General features: G+C 44.9%; 1 protein-coding gene and 1 long non-coding RNA gene across 2 annotated transcripts in view; both read left to right on the top strand.

The window, feature by feature from the left end:
* The first annotated feature begins 491 nt into the window (after nt 1–491).
* The window catches only part of BACE2 (beta-secretase 2), a 51,938-nt gene continuing 27,911 nt past the window's right edge, over nt 492–24,518 (top strand). The window contains exon 1 of the mRNA XM_021540335.3: nt 492–1,258. Within this exon, the coding sequence (XP_021396010.3) occupies nt 944–1,258 (315 nt within the window). The 5' untranslated portion in view covers nt 492–943. The remainder of the gene's footprint in view (nt 1,259–24,518) is intronic.
* On the top strand, nt 11,955–14,788 carry LOC146768839 (uncharacterized). Its single transcript, XR_014957154.1, has 2 exons — nt 11,955–13,506; nt 13,588–14,788. It is a non-coding gene; the product is annotated as an uncharacterized LOC146768839 (long non-coding RNA).

The raw sequence follows: 24,518 nt of genomic DNA, 5'->3' as shown, positions 1-24,518 counted from the left end.
ATGACTTCAGCTGGCTGTTTTTCAACTTTATCTACAACCGAGGACTGGGGGAAGAGCCAGAAACAACCACGGAGTGACTCTGCTTAGACTTGCCCAGTGTTGTATTTCAAGGTTTTTGGACTATCCGCTCCATCCAACAATCCATCAGGTACCGTCATTACTCCAGAGATGTCGAGACTAATTCCACCCTAAGCGTTCCCATCTTTCAAAAGGCCGCGCTTGACTGCTGTTATATTAATTCCGTGCATGATGAAGACATTTAAAGCCTCGCATGCTCTCTCAAGCAGACGCCTTGCGTGCCTCGCTCTTGCCGGTGCAGCAGCTGAATTTCCACACGCACACGCCCGCTGTGCTCACACCAGCCGCCACCGTGCGAACCGGCACACGGGGACACGCTCCCGCATCCCCGAGTGACCCCGCATCCCCACCTCCAGCTCCTCCTGCCCCACCACAGCCCGGCCCCAGCCTCGGCTCCCGCGGGGTCGCGATGGGAGCTGGTCCCCCCGGAGGCTGCCGGAGCCACCCCGGCCACGCTCGCACCGCGCCGGGAGGGGAGCGGAGCCGCGGTCCCCGCTCCGCCGCTCTCCCTTGGGGGCTTTCGGAAACTTTTCTCCCCGCCGTGCCGTCACTCCGCGTTAGCGGGGCTGCGGGCAGGGCCGAGCCGAGCCGGGAAGTTTCTCCCGTGGGCGCTGGGTCGGAGCAACTTTCCCCGCACGGCCCCCGGAGCTCCGAGCGCTCCGGCTGCCCGTGCGGGAGAAACGCGAGGAGGAGCTCGCTTCGGGGGAGGGGGAGATGCAGCCGGGGCGTGGGTAAGCCGCTCCCTTCTTCTTCCTCCTCCTCCTCCTCCTCCTCCTCCTCCCGTCGGCTGCTCCAGTCTGGCAGCCAGGCGGCCGCTGCCTCCGGCCGGAGCCGCCGCGCTCGGGAAGCGACTCCCGGCCCCGGCATGGGGACGCCGCTGGCGGCTCCGGGATTGCTGCTGCTCCTCCTGGCCGGCACCGCGGGGCTCTGCCGGGCTCTGTTCTCCCTCCCGCTCCGCGTGTCCCACCCCGCCGCCCCCGCCGGGTCGCCGCCCGCCCCGGTGGTGCTGCGGCCGGCCAGCGGCAGCCGGCAGCAGGATGCCCCCGGGGCTGCGGACGGCTTGGCCTTGGCCTCGGATCCCGGCGGCACCCTCAACTTTTTAGCCATGGTGGAGAACCTCCAGGGAGACTCCGGTCGCGGCTACTACCTGGAGATGCTGATCGGGACCCCGCCGCAAGCGGTAGGAGCGGGCCGGGGGCTGCGGGCTGGGGGCGCTGGGAGGGATGGAGAGGAGGGGGTCAAACTTCTCCTGGGTGGGAGCGACTCGGCCGCCCCGCAACTCGCGGCTCCAACGCAACTTTGTCCCGGTGCTCGGCGCTGGCGCCTCCTCCCTTCCCCTTTCTCGCCCTCCCTTCCCGGGGGATGGGGCCGGTGCCCGGCGCGGGGGAGCGGCGGCAGCAGCAGCGACTTTCCGCGGACCCGCAGGGAGGAGAGAAAGGAGAGGAGCATGCCCGGCTGCCCCGTCCTGCCCCTGCTCGGGAAATCTGCGGGTCTGGTCCCCAGGATTTCTTTTAGGCTGTGTCACGGCGTCTGGATCCGAAGCGAGTTGCTCTGCCAGTCGAACTGACCGTGTTTTAGAGACAGCGGGTGCTTTTTTTGTTATCCTTTGCTTTTTTAAGCTGCTCTGCATCGTGATTGGGCGCTTTGGTAGATCTTCCCAGTGCTCCCGGGAGAATCACTCGGCATCTTCCTGCTAAACTAAGTGATGGCTGGGCACAACCAGCCCTTCTGTCGGGAACCCATGTGTTACTGATTAACGGGGCAAAGAACGTGTGTGCGTTCTGAATATTGTTTTCAGATAAAGCGTGTTGCCTTGAATCTTCCCTCTCTGCCTCCACCAGTGTGGCTGAAGTTTGTTTCGAGTTGGTTTTCTGGTTTTTTTGTGGTTTTTTGGTTTGGTGTTTTTTTTTTGTTTTTTTTTTTTTTTTTCCGTGTAGTTGCTCTTTCATCTGTGTCATGAGATCCCAGGAGGAGCGGTGCTGGGCTGCTGGTGGGATGACTAGTCAGCTGAGCGGGGATTAATTTCCTGAGAGCCCTCGGGGCTTTCCTTCAGAACTTTGTGTTTGCTTCAGGAGTTTAGGTCCTGAGGTTCCCAGTGTAGACAGAAAAAAAAAAAAATCTTTATTCTTCTGCTTAACTCCCCTGCGTAATAGAAAGCCGATGAATGCCAGAATGTGCAGCCAATGGGGAGCGTTCAGCCGTCATTGCATTTTTGGATGTCTGTGAGCTCTTTCTTTTTTTGCCCCTCGAATATAAGAGGATTGGCCACATCATCTCTCTAATCACAAGATATCACACTGCAATCAATACATGCATTGAGAAAGGCTGGCATTGTTTTATGATCAATAAATAGAGATTTTTTTTTTTTAACCCATAACTAGGTCTGACATATCAAGGTGTGGCCCAGTAGCCACAGAGGCCATTAAATATTTTTTCCTCTGTGTTGAGTGATGCATATTTGACTAGTTCTGTTAGTGTGGTGTGCTGTGTGCTTCATAACTCCAGGGAACATTCAAACATTCAATATTGGCTTCTGCCAGAATCAAGGCACCAGATTTGATTGGACTAATCACCCAATTCAGCATGTCTTAGATGAAAAAAAATAACTTCAGGTAGGAAAAGTGACTATCCAGTATATTATCTCCTTACATGTCTAGGGGCATTCTGAAATGGGAAAAAATGGAGAAGGAAAAATGTGACAGACCTTTAATAATATGACTGGAGGTCTAAGAGGGAGAAATGTGCTGCCCTCAGTACACCCACAGGCTTCACTTATGCTTAACAGCTTGTATCACTTTTATTACAGGTAATGGAAGGTTTCAGCTAGACTTGCCTCTGATTTTTATGTTTTCCACATTAAAAAAGCATTCTTTGAATCTGATTGCAAAGCTTTTACTACTTCAAACTAGTTCTGACTTATGCAAAGTTAATTATTTTAAAGACTACCACTGGTTTAGCACATGTGAGGTTTTATTCACAAGTAGACCCACTGAGGTTGTAAGTAAGATTATAAATGCTTCTGTTTCCCAAAGCAGATCTTGGTGTGTAATGACTCAGTGGAGTGCAGTTAGAATTTATTCTGTACTTTTGACGAGGATGAATTTGTTATCCCATTCCCTGCCGGAAACCAGAAAACTTAAAGATCACAAATGTACTTGCTGTTTTTCTGCTTTGCAACGAGTAGTATAAAGCTACAAAGCTGCTGCTGTTGGTACTTGAATGCTTCACATGCTGCTACTAAAAGCAAGTGTCTGCATAGTGCCAAGCGTTGGATTGTGTTAAACTCCTTGGGCAAGTCGTTGCTGGAGTTGGGAGTGGGCTGTGCGTGATGGTGTAGAAAAGGAAAAATCTTTCCCTGATTTAAATGCTCCTCCCAGCCTGACTTTGCTCCACGTCAGAAGCTGCTCTGCAAAGTGATGCTCGGACACCTTCCTTTTGCTTTTGTGCCCCTCCAACTTGGGGTTTCCCAGCTGCCTGCCCGAGCCAGGCGCAGGACTGCCAGCCCAGGGAGCAGGAGCGCTGCCCTGACATTGTGCCAAGGAGGAAGGAGGGTCTGGCGGCGAGGAGCGGCTGCGCTTCCGCGCTCCCGGAGCAGGAACGTGCATGGCACAGCTGCTGCTCTGCACAGGAGCACACAGGGGATGGGGAAATACTCACAGGACAGTGCTGGACCACGACCGAGCAGCAGGCTGTGAGAAGGGAAAGCAGATTTGGTGTCGTGGTTACAGTAGAGTTGGTGCCCAGTGACTTCGGGAGCGTGTGCGTCAAGTGTTGGAAGCTGCTGAGCCAGAATGGGGAATGAACATTTGTGAAAGGCTTCAGCACTACAGGGCTTGCTTTACTGCTCAGCTGCATTTTTAGAAATTTTCCTTTTTTAATTCCTGTTCTTGGAAGGAAGCTACTATGACAGAATCTCGTTTTTCAGGTCATTTAAGGCATACTTTTTGGCTTTCGTTCCAATTCTGATTTGTCATATAGCAGATAAACACAGCACAGAACTGCGATTCACAATGGCAGCTCTGAAACACTTGTTCTGATGGTACAAAAATAGAGCAGCTGCTGCGTGAAGTCAAAATTTATTTTATTTCCAAAACAGGAAACTTCAATGCAGTCAATCCAGTTTTGCAAAGTGCTTGCAGCCAAAGTGTTTCTGATCATTTCCAGTTTTATGATACAGTATCCTTCCTAATCCTATCAGATCTCCAGACCAGCTACCAGGTTGGTGTCAAGTGTTATTACTCCCACTAATTCTTATTCATTCACATGTAGACCTACTTAAGAATTATGTGAAAGGTGAAAACGGTCTGTTATATTGAAGGGTGTGATGTATTTGTCCCTTATTTCATGGATGTATTATTATGTGTCCTAATCCTGATGGACTATGGGCTTTATACCTGTCTGTATAGGTTCACTTCTTCCAGTTCCAGATTTAAATAAGAGGTGGCAAGAGCCCAATATGAATTGTGTGCAGTGTTCTTAGCTATTTCTTTAAATAATCTGATGGAATTCCTTTGCTCTACCTTTTATTATTTTCCCTACCCTGAGATTATAAGAATTGTGAGAAATTGAATCCAAGATCATTTAGGTTTTTTTGCTGTCTTCACTGCAGTCCTCTTCATATTAATTTTGTATCTTCTACAAGCTTTTGACCAAAAGAATAGTCAAACTCTTAAAAAAACCTCATGTTTTTCACAGCTTTCTTGAAGTCCATCTGGACTGCATTAAACATTTGCAGGGACAGTACCACTGCCTCATCTTGCCTCTTGTACAAGGTGGTGGTAGTCCTGCTGATCCCACTGCATTTCCAAGCTGTGTTTTTATGGAGAACAGGTAAATGTTACTCCTGCAGCTTCTCTGTGAAAGAGAGGGCAGGCATCAGCCCCTGTGAGCTCGGGTCTGATTAACCACAAAAGGATCCAGCTTGTGCTCTGAGTGCCACAGCTCCTTTCTCACAGTCTCAGTTTTTCATTCTGTTCATGAAGAGGCTTTTAAATCTGCTGTTTATCCTAATGGCAGTTTGTTCTGTGCACAGGGTGAGCAAAAACCCCTTCTATAAACTTGCTCCCAAGTTTTAAGGTCAGTGTGGATGTTGGGTCTTACAGCCCCCACTGCAAAACACAAACTTCAGTTCCCACATAATTGGTGGGAGGTTATCTTCCCTTCCATTTCTTCCAGCTATTAAAGAGAGGAATGATAAAGAAGGATATGTATTAAATACCTCTAGTGTGTCGTGGAGTCAGAATTTATAGCTTTGTGTTTTGAAGGTGATGTAAACAGACATTAACAAGTTCTGAACTTGCAGCCATTATTTCTTAATTGGTAGTAGTTCTCATTCCCTGAATGTTGAAAGGAATGAAGATCTGAGGAAAGATTCAATTGCTCTTGTAATTTGATTTTTGGTGCTGTACTATTCCCCAACAAGCTCAGCTCCGCTTTCTTAATTTTGCTGAAAAGGAGCTCACTGTCTTTCTAGATACAAGGAGTTTTAAAATTTGATCTTTCTTTCTTCAAATATCTGAAGGCAAGTTCCATTTCAAGTCTATCTTTCTGTCTTTTTTTTTTTTTTAGCAATTATTAAAGTCTTTTGTATTTATTTTTGAGTTCTTTAAGAAAGCTGAAAAAAACAAAAGGCTGAGAAGCAAAGACAAGTTCTATGGTGCATTGGAGTGTTTTGAGGTGACAGCATCAAAATCCTTCCAGATCTGTCTAGTGGAAATAGTATTGAAATGCAAAAATATTCCTGTTTTTAAATGGTGATTTGAGTCAATTTTGGTTGTTGTTGTTGAATACCTGCAAAATGAAAAGGACATGGACTTGGCAGTTGTAATTCAGGACTAATACAGTGAACAGCTGGGCTGTGGTGTGTTTTTGACCCAAGACAAGCAAGCAAATATTCCGGGTTTGGGTTGACCAAAAAGTCTCTACCTTTACAAATTAGCATTCTAGCACCTTCTTCCATCCAAAATTAGCTCTGGCAAAAGAGGCTGTGTGGGGGTAGTAGAGCCTGTACTATAGAAATAACCCAAAATGTGAGGGCTGATCTCACTGAATGGAAGAGGCTCACTGTGGTCATTCCTCAGGATGTGCTTCTCTCCCAGAGTTAGGGATCAGAGCCTCACAAACTGCTCCTTTAAAGGAGCTTTCTCCTCTTCAGAGGAGTGATGGAAGCTTTATTATCCAGGGTCTCTGGCTGAGGCAATCCTGAATTCAGATCCTGGTGGGTCAGGGCAGAAGAGCTGTTGTGGGGAGCAGGGGTGGTGGAAATAGATGTCAGGTTCACATTTTTTACCACTTTGCATTTCATTTCTTATCAAGGAAAAAGCATCAGTTATATCTGGAAAGAGAAAAGTAGAGGGCAAGCAAATAACTGTTTTGCCTGAATAAAGTGTAAATTAGTTGGGATTTGGAGTAGAAATGAGATGAAAATGAAACAGTGGATGAAAGAAAGCCCGTGTGCAATTTCCGTGTGTTTGGTTCATTTGGATTATTAAGGAAGAAATAGTTCTCTTCTTCTTTGGGTTTTTCTTGTGGTTTTTTTTCCTTTCCCCCCCCCCCCCCCCCCTCTAACTAGAGGAGTGTGAACTCTAGGGATTGCATCTGGCAAGACAGATTTAAAAGCTGCTACACTTTGCAGGGGTCTTCATTTTCTTGAAGAGCACTTATGACTTTGAGTATGTGAGGACACCTTAGCTATTACATTGCCTCCACATATTATAATTTTTGAAATGTCCTCACTCAGTGTAACTGAAACAAGTCTGACCTGAAGTGTTGTCTGGTCATTGTCAAGTACAGCTCTGTTTGAAAAAGGAAGCTGGTACAATGGCTCTCACACGTGCCTCTCCAGTGTGACTCGGACAGACCTCTCTCCCCCTTTTCCTACTGGCTGTAAAACACAGATTTAATTGTACAAACAACTGTGTAAATAAGTGAAGGAATCTGTTGCTTCTATTTCAGCATAGATTAGGGTTTGAGATCAAATCTTCAAAGTAAAGGAGGCAGCTCTCAGCTGCCTTAAAAAAAGGAAATGTTTTTTCCTGCTATTGACAGGCCTGCCTATGTTTTGCTGTTTTCCAGCTTGGGTTTGCTCTAGATCCAAGCTGTTGAAGCAAACACAGAACATGTTCTGAGGTCACTTTTACACCTGAATTTGTATCCATCAGCTCTGTGCCCTTCAAAGCACTTAAAACAGCCCAGGACTAGGTAGATCTTACTTTCCTTTCTGCTCGTGCTTCCACCACAGCAACTGGATGGTGGAGTTAAGGAGCTGGGCTGGCAGGACCCGGTCACTGGGCTGGGAGCAGCCCAGCTGAGAGGAGAAGCTCAGCATGAGCAGCCCACTGTGCTTTTCCCTTGCTCAAAACACTCAGGGAGCTCCTCCACCGCTGGCAGCACCTGAAGGAGGTCAGTGTGAGAGCTTGCCCTGGAGGAGATGGGCCAGAGACCGCCCACACAGCCACACCACAGACAATATCAGACCTCAAGAAATAAGAAGCCACAATTAATGACATCCACACAGCTTATGGTGAGGAGCAAAGGATGAGCAAAGGACTCTGGGACCAGTTGGGAATGGCCATGCAGATCAACAGCCCGTGATTGGCAGGAAGGCTTTTAGAACATTCTGTGACTATATATATAGTCTCTCACAGAATATATATATATATATATATATATATATACATATATATATATATATATATATTCATTCTCACAGAATGTTCTAGTGTTCTAGAAGCCTTCTGGCTAATATATATTGTGTGTGTGTATATATATTATATATATATGTGTATGTGTGTGTATCATCCCCACTTTGGGGTCTTCTGAAGCACTCTTTATGTTTTCTTTTGAATCCCTGTTCGTGAGGATTTAATTTATTTAATAAGAATGTATTTAATATAAATGTATTTCATTTAGTTAATAAATATAGTTTTTATTTTTTTAATAAATATCTTCAGTGTTAGCACTTCATATGTACCTGTCTCTTCCTTGTTGCTGTGCCACGCCGTCACAGCATCGCCGAGCTGCCAAGACCAGAGGGTTTCCCTGTGCACCCCACAGATCCCTTGGGGTGTTTTTGCCAGCCAATCTCTGGGGCTCTGCTCTGCTGCCAGCCAGGTCAGAGATCCCAGGCAGCCAGACACGTGCTGCAACAGCTCCAATCTGCACCAACCCCACAGCCTTGGTTTTGCTGCAGTGGCTCCTGCTTGGCACAGCGAGGGATGCAGCAGCCTGGCATCACCTGAGAGCCTGTGCCAGTTTGAGAAGCAAGATGTATTCCATTTGCCATCTGTGTGGCAGTTGTCTTCTGTTAAGTGGGCAGTTTTCCTTATCTCTTCCACAACCAATTCTCCCTCCAGAGAGACATCTGTTGATAATGGGCCAGTGAATGTCACTGCATGACTGATAAGAACTGTGACATCCCATTCTGAGATGCTCTGCCCAGAGGGAAGAGACAAGCATTCCTACCTGGATATAATCTGGGTTTTTGGGACACCAGACTCAGCCTTTCCACTGGTTCCCAGGAGGAACAGCTGGGATTTTCCACTGGACCTTCAGAGGAAGACTACACCCTTCACTGACAGAACAAGAGGACACAGTCTCAAGCTATGTCAGGAAAGGTATAGGTTGGATATTAGGAAAAAAAAAATTCACTGAAAGAATAATAAAATACTGGAATTGTCTTCCCAGGGAGGTGGGAACACATCTCTGGATGTGTTTAAAAAAAGACTGGACATGTCACTTGGTGCTATAGTCTAGATGTGGTGTTAGGGCATGGGTTGGACTTGATGATCTTAGAGGTCTCTTCCAACCTCATTATTCTGTGATTCTGCAGGATCACTGCTCCAACAGAACCACATCTGCCACTCCAGGAGGACTGCAGCCATTCCAATTTGGACTGCTACCAACACTGTGGTCCAAAGTATGTCTGGTTGTATTCTGACTCTGTCAGCGGTTTTCCTTTTGTATTATTACATGTATTTTGTTTCTTTTCCCTTTTCCTAATAAATTGTATTTCTGACTTGGAGTCTCTCGCTGGTTTTGCTTTCAAACCAGAACAGAGCCTCACCACAGAGCTCTGAAAATTTCTCCCCCTTAGGGTGAGAGCAGCTGCTGGTGCCCACAGGCCCAGCCAGTTCAGCAGCCTTGCCCCAGGTGTGGTTGTCTGATGGACTTTTGGCCATGCACATCTGAGTAGCAAAGTCAGCCCTGGAGCTTTCAGAAAGCATCAGGCCAGAGTTGATATTTGCTCCCTCTTTTGCCAAAGGTTGATAAAATAGCCCCTTTATTCCCCCTGGTCTCACTCCTCCCTCAGAGTTCTTTCCTCAATCTTCCTTTTGCCTGTTTTTCTTGCTCTCACTGCATTTTTTATGTCTAAGAGCATTTTTAAAGTCCTTCTCTAACAGTTGAAACCTGTGGGGTGTCATGGGGAGGGGATTTGAGGAAAACAAGCTAGATGGGGGAGAAAGATCTTATTCGAGTGAAAATTACAATTCACTGAATACAATTAATGTGTCATAATTAAGCCCTTTTGAAGGAAATCTGTTAAGACAGTAATTGCACTCTGCAATCCTTTTTTCCCCTCACCACTGCTTACTAATAATTTGATATTGTGAAAAACAAATTACTTGTAAATTTTGTCCTCTTTGCTCAGCTTGCAAGTACTAAAATTAGTTGATTTTATTTAGCTTTATGGTTGGCTTATTTTTGTACCTATTTACAAGCAAAAACTGCTATTAAGCTAGATTGCGTGTGTTCAGGGAAAATGCTGGTCTCACATCCTAGTCTGGTCTTATTTTAAAAGAGGAAAGGTATTAATGCTGCAGTAACACTTGGTAAGCTTCTCCTCCCTAAATATAGAGAATGATCCATCCTAAGGGATCCAAAACTCCAAAACTGGCATTTTTGATTTAAAGAAAAAACCTGACAACTCGAGAACTGAGAGTCACCTTTCCACTTGAGAGAGGGATTAAAGGCCAGCTCCTGCCATTTGACAGGGGAAAAATAATTGGATGCTTTTGTTATCCATCTCTCAGATAACTCCTTGATATTTATGAGTGGATTTGCCTGTGAGAGTGGCTCTTACCAGAGCACCTGGGAGCCCACCTAGTGCTCAGGCTCAGGTCAAGGCCAGATGTAAGAATTTTTTCACCACCCAGGCTCTTTCTGCTTCCTACTTTGCTTCCATAAGAAGCTTCACACCAGAGAACATCAGGATTTGGAGTTTCTGCAGGAACAAAAGGCTTACCTGCTTTGTCATCATATGGAAGCTTGGGTCCTGCATGTGCCAACTTGAACATTTTATTGTGGCATTTGGGAAGAAAAGAATTTGAAGAATTTGCCATTGGCAGCAATAGTTTTGGCAGAGAAAATAAAATACTGGGCTGTTTTGTTTTGGCTGCAGGATTTGGATCTGTTTTCAAAATTGTGACCGTGAAATCTCGAGGGAGGTTTTTTTCCTCACTTTTTTTTTTTTTTTTAATGCAAATGGAAACTTTACTTCCAGAATTCCATTATGATACCTGTTGATACAGAAACCTTGAATGTCAGTGTCTACAGTATAAGAAATTAACAGTTGTGGCATCTTTTCAAGGCCAGGTTGGATGGGGCTTTTAGAAACATGGTCTAATGGAAGGTTCCCTGCCCATGGCAGGGGGTGAAATGAGGTGACTTTTAAAGTCCCTCCCAACCCAAACCATTCCATGATTCTATGATTCAAGCCACTACAGCAGCTTGAGCTCTTCAGGGCAGTATTGCTGTGCTGCTTAAGCGTGGTTTGGAAAAGTTGTGCTTTTATTCACTGTGCTGCCTGGTAGATGTCTGCTACAGGAAAGAGTGAAGTGTGAGGCGTGTCAGAAAATGATTCATCATTCCTACCTTTTCTCTGACTAAAGTGATTTTTATTTAATTCATTCATTTTTCTTCTCAGCGACTCTCGGGTTGCAAATAAGACAGAAGGAGTTCAAAGGTGGTCACACTTCCCAAAAGTCTGGGAGCTGCTGGAGCACTGTAACAGCTGATGCAGTCACAGTGCTGCAGCTTAACTGTCAGAGAATAATCTTCTCATTACTTCTCAGAAGCAAAGTCCTTCAGGGAATAACACAGACATTTCACACGCTCCAAAGTGCCAGGTTTTTGCATTAGAACCACCAAGATAAACCATGTGGGGGATGGGGAAAGTTCACAAAATTTCTCAGGAGTTGTGGTTATGAACACTGGTGTGTGCTACATGTTCTAGCTAAAATTAACTTTCATTTGCACTCTGCTGAGCTTTCAGCTTACCTTGAATGACCTTTGGTAATTGGCAAGTGGCCAGATGCCAGTGGTACTTGCTGCAGCTTTTTGTCCAGGTTTGGGAGCTTTTCTCCATGGCAGGTGTGCACAACAGCATTTGCTTTGCCAGTGGGCAAAATTCCACAGCTCCAGTGCCCTGAGCACAACCAGCTCCAGTGGTGTGAATAGAATGGTTTGGGTTGAAAAGGATCCTCAAGACCATCCAATTCCAGCTCCCATCACGCATCCATCATCACACAGTGGGATGTAACCTCTGGCCAAAGTAGAAGAAAGCTGATTCCAACACTGGAATTGTTGCTGTGTGGAGGAATGGGCTGTAGGGAGCTGCTGCTATGGCATGTCCAGGCAGACTTTATCAACCCGAGAGCATAACAAAGTCTTTTAACTTCCTGCCCGACAAACTCAATCTGGTATCTGGAAATGAAGCTGTGTTCCTGCATGCCTCTGTGTTCTCCTGTGTAATCAAGATTTTTATAGTGGAACTTGGTTAACAATTGTAATGATGTATGAGCCATGGGTGAAGCTGGTTCATTTCCCAGAGCTGCTGCCTCTCCAGCATTAGCCAGGGGAAAGAGTAAAGTATGAATGTTTGAGGAGAGAGAGAAATAAACTACTCCAGTAGCAGGGGAGGAACAGTGCTGCTTTCAAAAAAGAGAATTTTTTTGAAAACCATGACTTATTTCACTTGAGAATCAAAACTGCCTTTTAAATTGTCCTGACAAATTTTTAAGTAAAAACATTAAAACAAATATGAGTAAAAAGCATGATTCTTATTTTTAATTAATCAAACACATCATTGGTTAACAGGTTTTTTTTCCTTTTTTTCCCCCCCAATCAAATAGTACTTCCTGCTAATGTGGAGCATAAAGCTGATTTCTCTTTGTGCCTTTTAACTCCCTTGTATGATTCAGAGGAACACCCATGATGACAATCAAACTCTGCTTGGCAATATCCTAAATAGGTCAGGTGCAATGGGGAGCAAAAGCCTTCCGTCTGTTGCATTCCCTTTATTAATTGCCAGGGAAATAAAACCACTGCAGTTGCATCACCTTGTTTGTGCTCTGAGACCTGGGACTCCCTGTGCACATTCCTGTGGCCACCAAAGATGGCATGGAGCAATGGGAAGCTGCCTGGCCCTACACCTTTTCCCCAGAGGTGTGGCACAACTTTTCTGACAGGAAACACGATCAGAATAACCAAATTCCAGCCTTTGTGCCTGACTTTGATGAACTTGTGGGTTTTATGCTGATCTTTCCCTCCTTCCCTTCCTTTGCCTGCACTGACAGATGCAGTCATGTCCCTTTACCATCCTACCAGCCCAGCAAGTGTGTGAAAGTGTGGGATGGTGGCTGTTGCTGGGCAGAAAGGGAGGGAAGAGGTGGGAGCTGCTGTGACAGGTGAGGAAGAGGTGGTTGAAGGTAGTTAAGAGGGTAGGATCAGCCTCTTCAGCTCCTCAGGCTGACACAACCCAGATCTCGTGTTAAATAAAACCTGGCAGTGCTGCAAACCAGGCCTGAAGAACAAGTCCTGGCATTTTTATAGCAGAGGTCATGCCTTGAAGTACAGGGAGTCCACAGCTGGCTTTCCAAGGTGTGTGCTTGTTTATTTACCTCACCATATCCAACAATCCTGGCCAATCCAGGGATCTCACTGGGTGAACGTGGGAATGTCTGTACTTTCCTGGCCTCCAGGAGGGACAGGCTGCTTTCAGAGCCCTGAACTTGTCTTAAGCAGCAAGCTGGCTGTTCCCATGGCATCATATCTGTTGGAACTCAAAATGTCCCTCAGACATTTTTGGAGATTCCAGGCCCAGGTCAGAAGCATTTGAGACCCTGGCAGGCAGCTGGAAACAGCTGTGATTTTGGGTTTGAACCATGGGATGATTTACCAACCTTGCAGGAAGAACAAGAAGTCACAAAAGTTTAGATATTATAGTAGAAGTAGTCACAAAGTAGAGGGAAGAATTTTTGAGTGCTGTACAGGGGGGTTTTGGTTTTGTACATGGGGGGGTCAGAAGTTTTAAGATGGAGGGATTTGAGCCTGCCCTGTCCTCCCTCTTTCTCCTTCTTTACCTCCATGTTCTTGGTGATGTTGGCACTCACAGATTGGTTTAGAGTAGAAAAGCACCATTTAATATAGGTAATAGGCATTGGGGAAAAACTGTAAATATGTAACACGTAATGTACCATATAAAAGATAGAAAAGCACCATTTAATATAGGTAATGGGCATTGGGGAAAAACTGCAAACACGTAACACGTAATGTCCCATATAAAAGACAGCAGCAGCCCTGGGCGGGAGAGAAGAAGCAGTCGGGAGTCAGAGAGGATGTCAGGGTGTGTGTGTGCCTCTGCCTGAGCTGTGAGCAAACCACAGCAGGTCCAGAAGAAAATCTTTTAGATAACTTGCAATAAACTGCCTTGAGACCGAACAGCAAGAGACTGCTGAGCCTTTCTTTGGAAGCATTGGTTAGATGAGAGATTTTTCCACCATATGGAACCCCTGAACCAGGCCTGGGTTCCGACACATATCCCTTGACTTCCATGTTTTGGGAAAGTTGGTTGCTTCACTGTTGTGGTGGGCAGATGGAGAAAACCCAGGGAAAACTTCTGCACTTTGGGTTTGTTACAGCGTTTTAGGAGAACAGACTGGAAAACATCTCTAAGCATTCAGTGTCCTTGAAGAGAAGCACCAAAAAACCAGGAGGAGGAATTCCTGAAAGCAGGCAGTAAGTGCAGCTAGGAGGATGCTGTAATGAGTGCTGCCCCACAGAGTGGGTATGGAAGTGCTGCTGGGAAGAGCTCGTTCCAGGGAGAACAGATAGACTTGATGAGTCAGGGGTGTCCTGCTTTCACCTCTCCTTCTCACAGCTCTCCAGGCTTTGAAAAACCTTTGCTAACAAACACTCCTCTCCAAAATGAACATCTTGAGAGAGGAGGGGAAAAAAAAACCTGGAAAGAATTGTGTCACTACAAGAGCAAGGTGAAGCGGGGAGGAAAGGTAAGAGATCAGACCTGACATGCAGCCTTATGAAAAATCTGATTTTTCTCACTGCTGTCCTGCAAGTCTCTTTCTTTCTATTTACCTCCAAAATGTAGCCTTTTCTCAGTGTTACTCACTACCTGCAAATCAAAGAATTATTAAATGGCTTGGGTCGGAAGAGAACTTCAAGATCATCTTGTTCCAACCCCTGCCATGGCAGGGACACCTTCCACTGTCCCAAGTTGCTCCAAGCCCCATCCAACCTGGCCTTGGACACTTCCAAGGATCCAGAGGCATCCAAAACTTCTCTGGGCAACCTGTGCCAGGGCCTCACCATCCTCACAGGGAAGTTTTCCCTAATATCCCATCTAACCCTACTCTCTTTCAATTTAAAGCCATTCCCCCCATGCTCTTGTAAAGAGCATCTCTAAAAAACAAAACTAAACTAAACAAAACAAAACAAACAAAAAAAATCTTAAGTGTTGCAGGAGCAGCTTTGGCTTGGTTTCACATCTCCAATGCAATTTGAAAGCCAGGATCTTATTTAAATTTGAGCTTGAAGTTCAAATCTTTGGTATGAGGGAGACCTTTGGAAGAAAGTAGGAGTAGAGGGGTGGGACTGAACCTCTCCTGCAGGGTTTCTGCCTTCTGCTGAAGGGCAAGGGGGCTGTGGTGTCTTTGGCAGAAGGGAGATTACCAAAAAAAGAGCAGTGCTCATGAAGCTAGGGATGCCTTCTAGCCTGTGCTCAAGAACATTAGGAATGGGCTTCATTCCCCTGATGAATTTTGTTATTTCCAGATGGCACAGTAAACATGGGCAGTGACTCACCTAGAGGGTGAGGAAGGTTTTAAGATTAGTCACTTCAAGCCTACTTGAGTTTGCCTAGCACGGCTTGGCTCTGTACATATGTGTAAAACTGTTTTGGTCTAACTGCAGTTGGAGGGTTGTTGATTTAGCTTCAAAACAAGCTTTTTTTTTTTTTTTTTTTTTTTTTACTATAGGATTTTTGAAGCTAGGTAGAGAAGAAGAGTTAAAAATGTTTCTTTTTTTTTATTATATTTGACAGCAGTTTCACTGAGTCTAATGAGCAATAGAGGAAAAGAAAAGAATGACCTGACAAAATAAATTGGAAGCTAATTTTGGAGAGCAAAAGCCTCGGAAAATTGAAATTCTGAACTGAATGCAGCTTCTAACTGTAATCATTCACTGGGTATAATACATTAATGTAGGCTTACTGATTTCATTTCCTTAACCCAACAAAGAAAAAAAAAAAGGCAAAAAGCTCTACTTAATATTGTATTCTGAAAGGTAAGGTAAGCATGTAAAGTAAGCATGATTTCTTTTTTTTTTTTTTTTGTGACTCCCTTAAAAAGCCCAACCTCTAAAGTTCTTTGACATGATTATACTTCTCAGAAAAATCATGCCCTAAGTAGTGCTGGTGAGCAGAACAGCCACAGCAGACATTTCACCTCAGACAGTGCCCTGATTACTGTGGAGCTGGAAAGGGGAGCCCTGTTCAGGTCTTCCTGCAGCATCCTCAGCTCCTTCTGATGTCCCAAAGAGCTCAAAAGTAGCTCCGCCCTGGGGTGGTGACACTCTGTGGTTTCAAGTGAGAAAGAGTTTTATGCTGAGAAGTGTGGGAGCTCAAAATGTCCCTCAGACATTTTTGGAGGTTCCAGGCCCACGTCAGAAGCATTTGAGACCCTGGCAGCCAGCTGGAAACAGCTGTGATTTTGGGTTTGAGCCATGGAATGATTTACCAACCTTGCAGGAAGAACAAGAAGTCACAAAAGTTTAGATATTATAGTAGAAGTAGTCACAAAGTAGAGGGAAGAATTTTTGAGTGCTGTACAGGGGGGTTTTGGTTTTGTACATGGGGGGGTCAGAAGTTTTAAGATTGAGGGATTTGAGCCTGCCCTGTCCTCCCTCTTTCTCCTTCCTCACCTCCATGTTCTTGGTGATGTTGGCACTCACAGATTGGTTTAGAGTAGAAAGGCACCATTTAATATAGGTAATAGGCATTGGGAGAAAACTGTAAATATGTAACACGTAATGTACCATATAAAAGACAGCAGCAGCCCTGGGTGGGAGAGAAGAAGCAGTCGGGGTCAGAGAGGATGTCAGGGTGTGTGTGCCTCTGCCTGAGCTGTGAGCAAACCACAGCAGGTCCAGAAGAAAATCTTTTCGATAACTTGCAATAAACTGCCTTGAGACCGGACAACAGAAGAATACTGAGCCTTTTTTTGAAAGCACGGGCTGGAGGAGAGATTTTTCCACCACACGGAGCCACCCCTGACCTAGGGTGAGCTCCGGCAGAGAAGGAGCCTGTGAAATGGGTGATGCCACTCACAAGCACATCTCCAAGAGTTAAGCTCTTTTTAGCTTTGGAATTATTGAATTAATAGCGGTGTCTCCAGCATCTTAAGGCCCCCTGTTCTCCAGGGAGGGAGGGGTGAGCTCTGGATGAGACTCTTGCTAATTTAGAACACAGGGCTTAGGCTTAGCCTGTCTCTAAACCAAGGCTGCGTGGGCACTGGGATTCCTCTCGAGGCTTGCAGTTAAATGTGAGAGCTGCTCCCGGTGGCATTTGGCTTACAGCCTCCCTGTCTCGTCAGTGCTGTGCTGTAATTACCAGGAAATTGATTAATTTCGTTCCTTTACACCTCCTAACAGGTGGAAACAGGCTTTTGGATTTAACAAGAGCTTTGTGTGCACTTAAACGCAAATAGCCGATGTCTCATGCATTTGTTCCTGAATTTCAGAGTGTTTGTGGGGGTTTTGTTAATCCTCCATTTGTCTAGGCACTCATTATCTTTCCATTCAAGAACGTGTGTGGTATAAGTACAGCAAATTTACAGATTTTCCTCACTGAAATTCAGGAGGATTTCTGCTGCTCTCAGTAAGCACTAACTCTCCTTGTGCTTAAGGGTTGGTGCCTACCCTGGGGAAGGCTGATGAAGGCACCTCTTGGCTTTCATGCAGGTTTGGCTCCCTTCTGAAAGGTTTGGCTCCCTGTGGGTGTCTATGGCACCCCTACATCTGTTAAAAGACTGTCACACTTTTCCTTCTTCTTCTCAAGCCATTTAAAGCTTGTCAACACTTACTTTACAGGTAATTTTTTTTCTACATCTCTATATTGTTATTACTCTGTAATTAGTCCAGATTTTCCTTAAAACCCAGTGCTATAAGCAACACATGACTCCAGCTGTAGCTGGTTTATGTGAACTACAGGATTGCTTCACACACCTGGTTTTGTCTGCTACAGGGTGTGAGGTGAGAGAGAGACTCATATCTGGGTGGGGGGAATAAAAAAGAGGGAAAAAAGGTTAATCTTTTCAGAAAAGGCAATGAGACAAAATTGCTACGATTCACGCAGCTCTAAGATAAGCAAGTAATGGCTCATGTTCAACAGCAAAGCATGTTCATATAGCATGAATAGGATGGATGTGTTGTATGATAAATCTAGACACAGCAAATAAATTTCAGCCTGAAAAATAAGATAGCACATGAGATGGCATGTGCAGAGAGAATGCTAATGTTTAGGGAACCGAGGGCATTGGCAGGAAGGAGAGCGTAGAAATGAAGAATAGATATTTTGTTTTGTTACCAGGATTGATTGGCTGACTATTTTTTTTGTCTTTAAACCATAATAGCCTTCCCTTATTGTCAAAATGATAATATATATAAAGCACTTCCTGTAATATTTTTCTTCAAAATTACTATTCATCAGTCCTACAGTCAGATGCTCATATTTCAACTCACAATTTAGTTTAGCAAGTTTATACTTCAAAGCAATCTGTCATTTTAGCATTTGAGTTTTTTATACAAATCTCCACCACAGAAGCATGCAGTGCTCTTAAACACGGATAGATTGGCTAATCCAGATAGTACTTTGTAATCTTCTGGCAAAGAGAGAGATTATTGCTTTTCAGGCAGGAAAAAAGAAATATTCCTTCCAGTCTAGCAGTGCAGATCATGGAGAGCTTGAGGGGAAAAACTCTTGGTCTTCTGCTGGGCCCAGTGAGGGTGTGAGAGTGTTTGGGAATGGATGTTTTAAGTGGCTGGGGAAGAGAGTGAATGTGAAGACAGTAAATGTAAAGGTAGGAAATGTAAATCCCAGGTCCTGGCACCACCTGGGAATGTGAGGGGAATGGCAGCAAAGGCCAAACACTCTCTGGAGAGCTTGGTCTGCTGCTGGCTCAGGTTCTCCTGTTAACTCCCCAGACTGCAAACACAGCACAGCTCCTGTGGCAGACTTCTGCTGTTGTGAAAGCAGGAGTTATCTTTGGTGATAAACTTGACCTTCTGGTTTGCCCACGTTTTCGTGCAGCAATAAATCACCTTCCTTTGCATCCTCAGAGCTGCAGCAAAATGTGGGCACCACCTGCTGAACAAACATCATTAGAAAATTAATCTTTTTTTTTTTTTTTTTTTCTCTTTCCTCACAATGCCTCTCTTATGTTGGCTGCATGGGTGAACCCTTGTTGTGACCATGGGAGGGGTTTTTTTGGAGGTAGGAGCAGATAGGTCTGTTTTCTCTGGTGAGGTGACCTCACTCAGGGCAACACTGGAAATACCCCTCCTGGACTTGGTGTAAAATGTGGGTCTGCCTTCCTTCTCCTCCTCTTCCTCCTCCTCCAAGCTGAATATGATTGCATTCAAGCTGCAGAGGATCATTTGGCTTTGGGGTGAGGTGTTCCTCCTGTGCTTGTGAGCAGTGAGAAATGGGAGAGCCCATCCTTGCCCCAGTCTTCATAGGCAGTGTGCCAGTCCAACAAATTTACCTATTTTTGTTTTCAGTCTTACCCTTTAAACAAAGTACATATCATTCTGCAAGCAGAAATCTGTCACTGTGGAGGCTTTTCAGGTTTATGTCTGACTTTGCAGACTTCTACATCTAGAAATGCTTCCAAAAATTTCTCTTAATTCGTCTTTTAAATTGCTTTTATTTCTGTATCTTCAGAGGAATAGATGAAGAATCTATATTAAAGCCTAGCCTTCTGATACTTGAAAGTAGGCTGTAAATGCTAACTCTAAGTAACACAGGGAAGAAAAGAACCCATACAGTATGTTTGTGCTTAAAAAGCCACTGTATATTGTAACATTGCTAATTTGTAGAAACAAATTACTGAAATAACCTGACTGACAGTCAGTGCCAATAATAACACGTAATAACTGTGGGCAAACAGAGCATATAGTTACTGGTGTTTTCTTTTCTGTGTGATGGTTGTAAGCAATTCTTGCCAGATGGGCTGATAATGTAATTAGGAATCATTGTGTTAAATGAGGCAGCATTTAAATTGCCAACTAATTTTCCTATCTATTAACCAGCTTGAAAAAGAAGAGCTGTTACCCAAATGATTTCTAGCTGCTAATCCCTAACAAGAAGCAGCACTTCTTTGAACCATTTCTTTTTCTGAAGCACTGTCTAGCAGATTATTTTCTGGAGGGTTTATTATGTGTGGGACAAAATAAGAAAGAGAATTAAGAGATAGTACAAGCTCAGGGGTGAGATGGGGTGGACTTCTACATCTACATTGTGATGTATGGTAACAGCTCCTGAGCAGGTAATGGGATGATTCCTATTTCTGGTCTCTGCATGAGGATAAAAACTTTTTTACTTTGTCATAGTTCACTGTGTGACATGCTCCAGCAAGCATATAGAATTACAAACCCTATTTTAAGTGGATGCTTTGGGAGAAATCATGAAAGCATGAAAAGATTTTGAGTGGCACAAGAATGTTACTGGTGTGGAATGGTTGTGCTCTTTACTGAGGACAAGAGAAAAGGGAAAAGAAAGGGGTGCCCTTGGGTCGAGTTAAAATCCCAGAAGAGGCATGATGGCTTGCAGTTTTCATCATGAAAAGAGATATCATTGCTAAAAAGGAGGAGGTTTAGATATCATTAAAAAATATTCCTTCAGGAGGGTGGGCAGGCCCTGGCACAGGTGCCCAGAGCAGCTGGGGCTGCCCCTGGATCCCTGGCAGTGCCCAAGGCCAGGTTGGACACTGGGGCTGGAGCAGCCTGGGACAGTGGGAGGTGTCCCTGCCATGGCAGGGGTGGCACTGGATGGGCTTTGAGGTCCTTTCCCACGCAAACCACTCTGTGGTTCTGTGAATTCTTACAGAGCCACTTTCATTGCTCCGCTGCCTTGTGAAGAAAACTATCAATTATCATTAAAGTTTTGACTGAACCCCAGAGTAAATGTAAGGTTGAATGAGATTGTTTTCTGTATTTATGACACTATATGTGCAATTCCTATTCCTTTTTTTTTCCCCCCACTCCCTGTGCTTCAGCTGAAGCAGGAACGAAGAGTCAAATATATTTTTGCAGTCTTGTTTCTTTACAGAATCATGGAATAGTTAAGGCTGGGAAAGACCTTTCAGATTAAGTCCAACCATCAGCCCAGCACCACCACCATGTTCACCAAAAAAAAATATGTTCTCAAGTGCCATATCCATGTGTTTTTAACAATTCCAGGGATGATGACTTTTCCACTTTCCCGGTCAGTTTGGTCAAGTGCTTTACAACAATTTCCAAGGAAATATTTCCCCAATATCCCAAACCTCCCCTGCTGCAGATTGAGGCCATTTCCCCTGATCCTGTCACTTGTGATCAGTGAAAAAGACTGACACCAACTCACTCCAACCTCTTTTCAAGTAGCTGTAGAAAGTTAGCCTGTCTAGTGGTGGAACTTGATTGCTTGACCTCAAAAGGATTGATCAGACTTGTGAACTTGGAAAAAAAAATACAGTGGATTTTTCTATGGACTAGTCTTTTGGCAGGGATGAAGAGTATCCCTAGTTCAGTGTGGGTAACCCAGGGAATCACAACAAAAGCAGCAGGTTTGCAGGCAAGCCACAGGATTCCACACCTGGAAAAGGCTGTGGATGCTAAATCATGCAGACAGCTGCTTAAAAAAATAAACAAACCATTTTGCACTTTTAGCCTGTGGGATTGGTTTCAGATATTTTTCTGGTTGTTACCAGAACCTCTCAAACTAAAACAGGGAAGAGGAACTTCTACAAAGTCTGAGCAGGGTGTGTGCCAGAACAAAGGCAACTTCTGTCCCAGCTAAGGGATAGGAGCAACCTCTATGCAACAAAAAATGAAAGATTGCTGCTCTCACTTTCCCTTGAAAATGTGAAGGAAGTCACTTTGTGAATGCATGGTGGATAACTGCAAATTGTTTTATGCCAGGCAGTTAAATGAGGCATGAATAGCAACCAGTCTAGTGTGGATGTGTCATATTGACATCACCTGCTGTACCAGGGCAGGTGCCTGAACCACAGACAGCCAAAGCTTTGCTGAGGGAAAAAATGATAACACATCAATAGGCAATTTTTGTTCTTTCTGGTAGCAAAATACAACAATATTTAGCAATGGAAGGCTTAAAAATATTAAAGACATAGTGGTAAGTTAAATTATTGAAGCTGTGTAGCATGCAGTAAGTGCTATTTGATGCTGCTGCTAAATCAAGCACTGGAAAGTTTAAGGGATGTATTGACAAAGTGTTTGACTTCCAGTTGAAAGAAATCATTGGGACTGGGGAATTTTTAGTGTCTCTACCCCTTCAGAATAGAAAAAAATGTAAAATGCATGACCTCCGAGGCTTCTGCTTTCAGTGCTGATGACTTCCAGTAAACAAGTTTGGATTTGCTTCTTTTTGCAACCACAAATTAATGGCATATAGATAGTGTCAGACTCTGTTAGTTTGTCATGGCAGAGGTGGATGTTCCTGTCTTGCTTACTGTAAAATAGGGATCTTTATGAGCCTCCTGTTAATAATAACAACTCTATTTGCATGTAGGAAATGCAGACAAATGCAGAAAATAATCTCCAGGTACTTTACTAGGTGCAGATTTCATTTGCAACAGCTGTGGTTAAGGTGACCTTTAGGGAGGAGAAACAATTTAGTGCATTTACTCTCAGTGTCTGTTGTGTGAATCTGAAATTGAACTTGGAAACTATTGTAAATGCAGGTGAACCCAATGGGAAGAAATGCTGATGTCTGACTCAATTCAGAAGGCTGAATGATTTCTTTATTATAACTATGCTAAAATACATTAATATACTATATAAAAGGAGGATATTAAAACTACATGCTACTTTCTCTGACCCTATCTCTAACACAACTCATGACCCTCTCCCAGGAGTCCAGCCCCAGGTGGATTGGATTGGTCATCAGGCTCAAACAATCCTCACCAGAATCCAACCAAACAATCACCCCAGGAAAACAATTCTCCACACACATTCCACATAGGAAAATCCAGGAGCAGAAAGAGAAATTGCTTTCTCTTTCATTTCTCTCTGTGCACCTCTATGAAAAATCCTGAGAGGGAGAGAAATGTGCTTGCCACAGGAATACCGCAAAATAAACTACAAAAAAAAAAATCCCAAAAAAAAGGCTTTGCTTCTTCCAAAAGCAAAAGGAAAGTAGTTTTTAATTGGTTTTAATGCTAATATCTGATCTAAACCCACTCTGGCAGTTTGAAGCCATTCCCTGTGCCCTGTCCCTCCATGCCCTGGAAATTGTCTCTCTCCAGCTTTCCTGGGGCTCCTCCAGGCCCTGCCAGGCCACCCTGAGCTCAGCCCAAAGCTTCTCCTGTGCAGGTGAACAATCCCAGCTGTGCCAGCCTTTCCTGCCAGCAGAGCTGCTCCATCCCTCTGCTCATCCTGGAGCCTCCTCTGGGCTCTCTGCAGCAGCTCCAGCTCCTCCTGGGCTGGGACAGGGTTGGGGCAGCTCTGCAGGTGGGATCTCACCTGAGCACAGGGACAAAATCCCCGTCTCACCTCTGCCCACGCTGCTTTGGATGCAGCCAAGGACACAATTGGCTTTCTGGGCTGCAAGTTGATATTCCCAAGGACATGTCCAACCTTTCACCCATCAGCATCCCCATGTCCTTCTCAGCAGGTGTCAGAATCTGTGGTATTGATGATTCCAGGATTGTAGAAAGTCTCTGTCAGCCCCGCTGCCAAAGCAGAAGCCATAATTGGTCTGTGCTGGTTTCAGGGTTGTTTATTCTGTTTATCTCTAACATGTTCTGCTGCCCTGCCCAGCTCTGTCCTGCAGGGCAGCGTGTGGGACTCTGCCCTCAGTGGGATGTGACAAACATTAAATACCACAAACCCCCTGGGCTGGATTTACAATAACGTGCCAATATCTGTCACCTACGTTGGACAGTGTGTCCCCAGCCTGAACCAACAGAAAAATGCCAACACCACAGTGAAAATGGAGGGCATGAAGAAGGAGAAAAAGGACAAGACACACCCAATTTCCTCCATCTTGTCCCCTTTGGACCCCTTATCTAGAATCCTAAAATTTTACTTTTGCACCCGTGCCACACTTAATTATTACTGATATCAAACACTCAGAGCTGGTAATTCATCCTGTAAGATTGAAAACTCTTTTCCATGGCCAGAGATCACAGACAGTGTCTCTGGGGGCTCTGTCCAGGGGGGTTCCTGACCCCTGCCAGAGTCCCAGACCTGCCAGGGCAGCCAGAGGGAAGCCCTGGACTCCCACCAGCAGGGCTGCTGTCCGTGGCTGAGTAGGACAGGACAGGATGGAAGCCCTGGACCATGGCTCCTTCAGTGGCCACCCTGTTCCTCTCCAGAGCTCGCCTGAAGCTGCCCCACCATCTCCGGGGAATCATGGAAGTGCCTCTTAATGAGATGTGAAGGCACTAAAGAAAATTCAGGAGAGAAAGGGAACTCAGTAAGTTATACCCACCCCAAATTGAGCTGCTAATCACTGGTGCTATTGTGAGGACTACAATAAATCAGTGTCTGCCCCGGCCGCCTGCATCTCATTATGCACAAACATGTGGCTGGAGAATGTCAGCCTCAATAGCATCTCTCATGTGAGCACTGCTGTGTCCGAGGGGGCTGGAGTGGCACGGTTAGCCAGCTTTGTGCTTTCCCTCTTTCTTTGTGGGGGAATATCCATTTTCTTCTGGAAATCTCCATTTGCTCCGTCCTGTGGGCAGCAAATCTGCCCTTTCCTTGGATGGTTTGTGAATTCTGTGACGATAACATTGTATTTAAGGTGTGGGGGTAAAATATCATTTGTATGTGTCATATTTAGTGATTTTTGTTTCGTTTTGGTTGGCTTTTTTTTTTTTTCTCCCCCATGTCCTCCTCCGTGTATGGTGCCATGCATATCACTG

Source organism: Lonchura striata, chromosome 1 (genome assembly GCF_050655825.1).
Source record: "Lonchura striata isolate lonStrDom1 chromosome 1, ASM5065582v1, whole genome shotgun sequence".
NCBI lineage: Eukaryota > Metazoa > Chordata > Aves > Passeriformes > Estrildidae > Lonchura > Lonchura striata.
Note: the sequence above shows the minus strand (reverse complement) of the source record. Positions and strands in the feature narration are given on the sequence as shown.